The following is a 4,174-nucleotide window of genomic DNA, read 5'->3' as shown; positions in this document are numbered from 1 at the left end:
TCGCTTCGGTTTATTCGATTTGAAACTTTTCGATCGATACCAAGAAACGAATTCAGATTTTTTGCGATTGTATAAACCAAAAGATTTTTTTTGGGTGAATAATGTTGCGCTAAAGTTGCACCCTGATTTTGATAAATGACAATTTTATTACTATATATAAAGAACTTTGGTGCTGTAAGTGTTCTATTAGCCCACTTTGCGACACCGTATTGGTTGGTGAATTTTGTTTTTTTTGTTAAGTTATTATAATAAACATAATGAAAATCGTTCAAACGTCAATTTTTTTTTTGTTTTAGCTCTGGTATCATAACAAACCTGAAACAAACCGACCGAGTTCGCGCTGACTCGATGCCTTATTTAAAGCTCATGACCTACAACGCTCGGGGTTTACCAATGCGCAAGTTTATCGACTCCTCCCCAAATGGTTGTTGGTCCACCTCAATTTATAATTTTTCGTTTTTAAGTTGCAATACCGTAATGTACGTAATCAAAACCGACCGAATTCGTGTCAAGTTACCGCCTCAATGCTCGGGACCGACAACGCTTGAGTTTTACCACACTCGGGTTTGCCAACCAAGTAAACATCGTATTAAATATTTTGTTTTCTTATATGTTAATGTTTTTATATGTTAATTTGACGAATTAAATATTTGGCCTTTAACGCTCAAATTTTATCACAGGTGTCTATTTCGTAACGAAGGCAGTAGGTGCTGACCGAATTCGTGTGGACTTATCGTCGTAACGCTCAGGTTTACCAACACCTGGGTTTCAACGATGGGGTAGAAAAACTAGTATTTGATATTCGGTTTATTCAGTTTGAAATGGATTCAAATTTCTAAAGTCGTAAACTGAAAACCCGATTCGATTCGATTCTAAACAAATTAGATTAAGTTGGATTTTTTTTTAATCGGTTTAACGGTGAATAAGAATGTACATGTTTAAACTCAATAAGTATGGCTAATCAACTTTTAACTTGTTTTATTATTTCAACTTAAATCATTTTGATTACCTTACATTGCTATCCAGAGATAAAACAAAGTTTTAATCGAATCGTTATCAAACTCGACCCTAACAATGTCGAATCATGGTGTCGATGTAGGCCCGTAATTAACACTTGATTGATTCACTTCACCTTCTAGCTTTGTCAATATCCCGTTGATTACATTATCATTGAGAACACAAGCAATTGATCATCTTAATCTACCCAAAGAAAACAAAAACCACCACTATAAACTAATGATTGTGTTATGTCCCGGTCTTAAAGCAACAATATTAACAATTATCCCAAACTTCGTACCAAAATTATTAACGTTTTTATCGTTTAGTCCAACCCGTCAATCCATTTAGAAGATGTTAATGAAAATCGTAAGATGGATATTACACACGATTCGGACTACAAATTGATTTACTCGGTAAAACTTCGTTAACGACTTAGTAAGCTCCATAGCAGAATAAAAATAAGTAATATGTTACACAAGATGAATATTGTTAGCATAAGTTATTGGACTTTTTTTGTATTGTGATTTCATTAACCTTATATAGTTTTTCGTTTTAATTGTCCGACTTTTAATTATTTATAGGTGTATTGATTATTATTAATCAAAACTATCATCATTTAGTTGTTGTAGGTCCCAACTAACGAATTGAATGATAAGGATCTCACTTTTTATCATATTTGTTTCCAACGGTCTGCAATTAACAGAACTTTAACGACGTTAGTTGCAGGTCGCCGAAATAACGTTTTTAGCGGAAAACTCACATTTTTTCGGGAAACTCAACATTTTCATCCCGAACATCTTTATAACCTTAGATCGGACCTTTAGGAACCTTTTTTCAATCTGAATTATTGAGGTCGTCGGAACCCTAGAACCATCATCGGAATCGGTTGGTGCTGTTGGTGTTCAGGTTCAGTTTTCCTAAAAAAATGTGACTTCTCTGGTTAAAAACGTTTTTCCGGCGACCTGCAAGTAACAACGTTAGGATTCTATTAGTCACAGAACATCGGGAACATGTACGTTAAAATATGGGACCATCAGCAGCCAACTCGTTAGTTGGAATCGGCAGCGACTAAAAGATAATAGTTGATATTAATAAAAACCGAAACACCTTATTTATGTATTATTATTGTTATTTTTCTTAATAATAAACCCTATTATTGTTATTTTTCCTAATAATAAACCCTAGCTGAATTCTTTGTATATCATTGCTATTTACATATACAACATGTTAAGTGCGCGATAAAGCATAGAAACCCTACGAACCAATACACAATTAGCACTGAAACAAAGATTAAACTCCTTAAAACACAAGAGGTTAAAACACATGGATTCTTACATACATTCATACATAGACTAAAAGAGTATTAATCATTGGGTCTTCTTTATAACTTGTCACATTTAAATCACAAACAACTTTAAAAGAAAGCCCGACTCCCGTAAAACACCCGACCCGACCCGTTCGGCGTCTGAACGCTCGGGTCAGAATCCGACTTCCCAGAACCCGGACCCTCTTTCTCGACATCCAATGGAAGCTTCATTTTCGCCAACGACTCGGTAAACTGTTGCATACTCTTCATGTACAAATCCACAAAGTCTTGTTGCACCACTTTTTGGTCAAAATCGGTCAAAACCGACACCACGGGCTTCTTCACCTGGCCCTTGCTCACCGAGCCACTCTCGGGTTCACTTTCTTTACCCGACTCGTGATTTGCACATTGAGATTCATTAGTTGAGACACTCGTGGGCGGGGACTCGGGCTTCGGGCTTTCAACGGGCCCAACGGGCTCCATAACGGGCTCGGTTTGATCATCGCTTTCCAAGCTCAAACCGTAATACTCGGTCACCATCATATGGTTTTCGGTCACGATCTTCGGGTCAGGGAATTCGATTTTGTCGAGTTCGGCTAGCTCCGAGTCGGTAACCACACCGTTGGCGGCAGGTGGCGGTGGGATCGTAATTACGTCCGGGGTGGCTCCAGTGTACGTTAACGACAAGTCGACGAAACCCGACGGCGAATGGAACAGATCGGTCGAAGATAAACAGAACTCGTTTTTGAACTTTCCGTTTTTTATGACGATTTCGGATAAAGGGATTAAACAAAACCCTAAAAGTTGATCTTCAAGATAATTTCTAACCCTGCTCAACATAAAGATTTCAACTTTGAGTGAACAAGAATCAATGGTGGGAACATTTATTCGAAGGGTTTCGTTAAAGACCGGATTTTGGCCACCACCGTTGACGGTTTGAGTGGTGACCGCCTTTTCGGGGTGGCTAGTGATGCATATTTTGGCATAAACATCTTGTTTATGGTATATGCATATGTTTTGAATATCTCTAGCTTGATTAATGTGGACTTCAAGAAACCCGAGACCCGATTCGGGTTCGGGTTTCTTTGTCGGGTTTTTGGTTAAAAGATCGAGGTTTTCGGGTTCGGGGTACACGGTCATCTTGAATGGTGACACAACAGATTGAGGGGATTCCATGAAAGCCTGCAAGTTTTAAAGAGATTAAACAGCATGAACTTTAGATTATTAACTTTATGAATAAATATTGATCAAATTAATGATTTTGAACACAAGTGTCAAAACTTTTTGCATAAAATGATTTCACAAATAGCAACAAAAAATAAGCATAGTTTATAAAGTTTATAAATTTTAACTGAAAATAATCTATTTTCAGGCTTTTGTGGATAATATTGATTAAATGATCAAGAAACAGAAGAATTTGAGTAAAGTCACACACTTTTGCATATAAAGATTTTACCAAAAAAAAAAAAAACTTTATGAACATTTTGAACAAATATTGGTAAAATTCGTAAACTTTTAACTGAAAACAATCAATTTTGCAGGTTTTTGTGAATAAATATTGATTATAAAGATCAAGAAACAGAGGAACTTGAGTAAAGCCACACACTTTTGCATAAAAAAATATCAAAAAAAAAAAAACTTTATGAAGATTTTGAGCAAATATTTGGCAAATTCATAAACTTTAACTGAAAATAATCAATTTTGCAAGTTTTTGTGAATAATTATTGATTTATAAAGATCAATAAACAGGGGAATTTGAGTAAAGTCATACACTTTTGCATAAAAAGATATCAAAAAAAAAAAAAAAACCTTAATGAAGATTTTGAGCAAATATTTGGCAAATTTATAATTTCAGACAGAAAATAATCA

At 35.5% G+C, this 4,174-nt stretch overlaps 1 protein-coding gene across 1 annotated transcript; it reads right to left on the bottom strand.

Annotated features, from left to right (window-relative positions):
* Window positions 1–2,389: 2,389 nt before the first annotated feature.
* Window positions 2,390–3,481, bottom strand: LOC143562331 (uncharacterized). Its single transcript, XM_077050159.1, has one exon. It carries the CDS (start codon window positions 3,479–3,481, stop codon window positions 2,414–2,416), a length of 1,068 nt encoding a protein of 355 aa, XP_076906274.1. The 3' UTR covers window positions 2,390–2,413.
* Between the last annotated feature and the right edge of the window lie 693 nt (window positions 3,482–4,174).

The sequence above is a fragment of the Bidens hawaiensis genome, unplaced genomic scaffold (assembly GCF_021521415.1).
Source record: "Bidens hawaiensis isolate Kalapana, Puna unplaced genomic scaffold, B.hawaiensis_p1.1 tig00020931_1, whole genome shotgun sequence".
NCBI classification, from domain to species: domain Eukaryota; kingdom Viridiplantae; phylum Streptophyta; class Magnoliopsida; order Asterales; family Asteraceae; genus Bidens; species Bidens hawaiensis.
This window is presented reverse-complemented; position numbering and strand designations above follow the sequence as displayed.

What these genes read in the sequence shown, in the direction of transcription:
- LOC143562331 (XM_077050159.1), bottom strand. Translation starts at nt 3,481, where the DNA reads ATGGAATCCCCTCAATCTGTTGTGTCACCATTCAAGATGACCGTGTAC.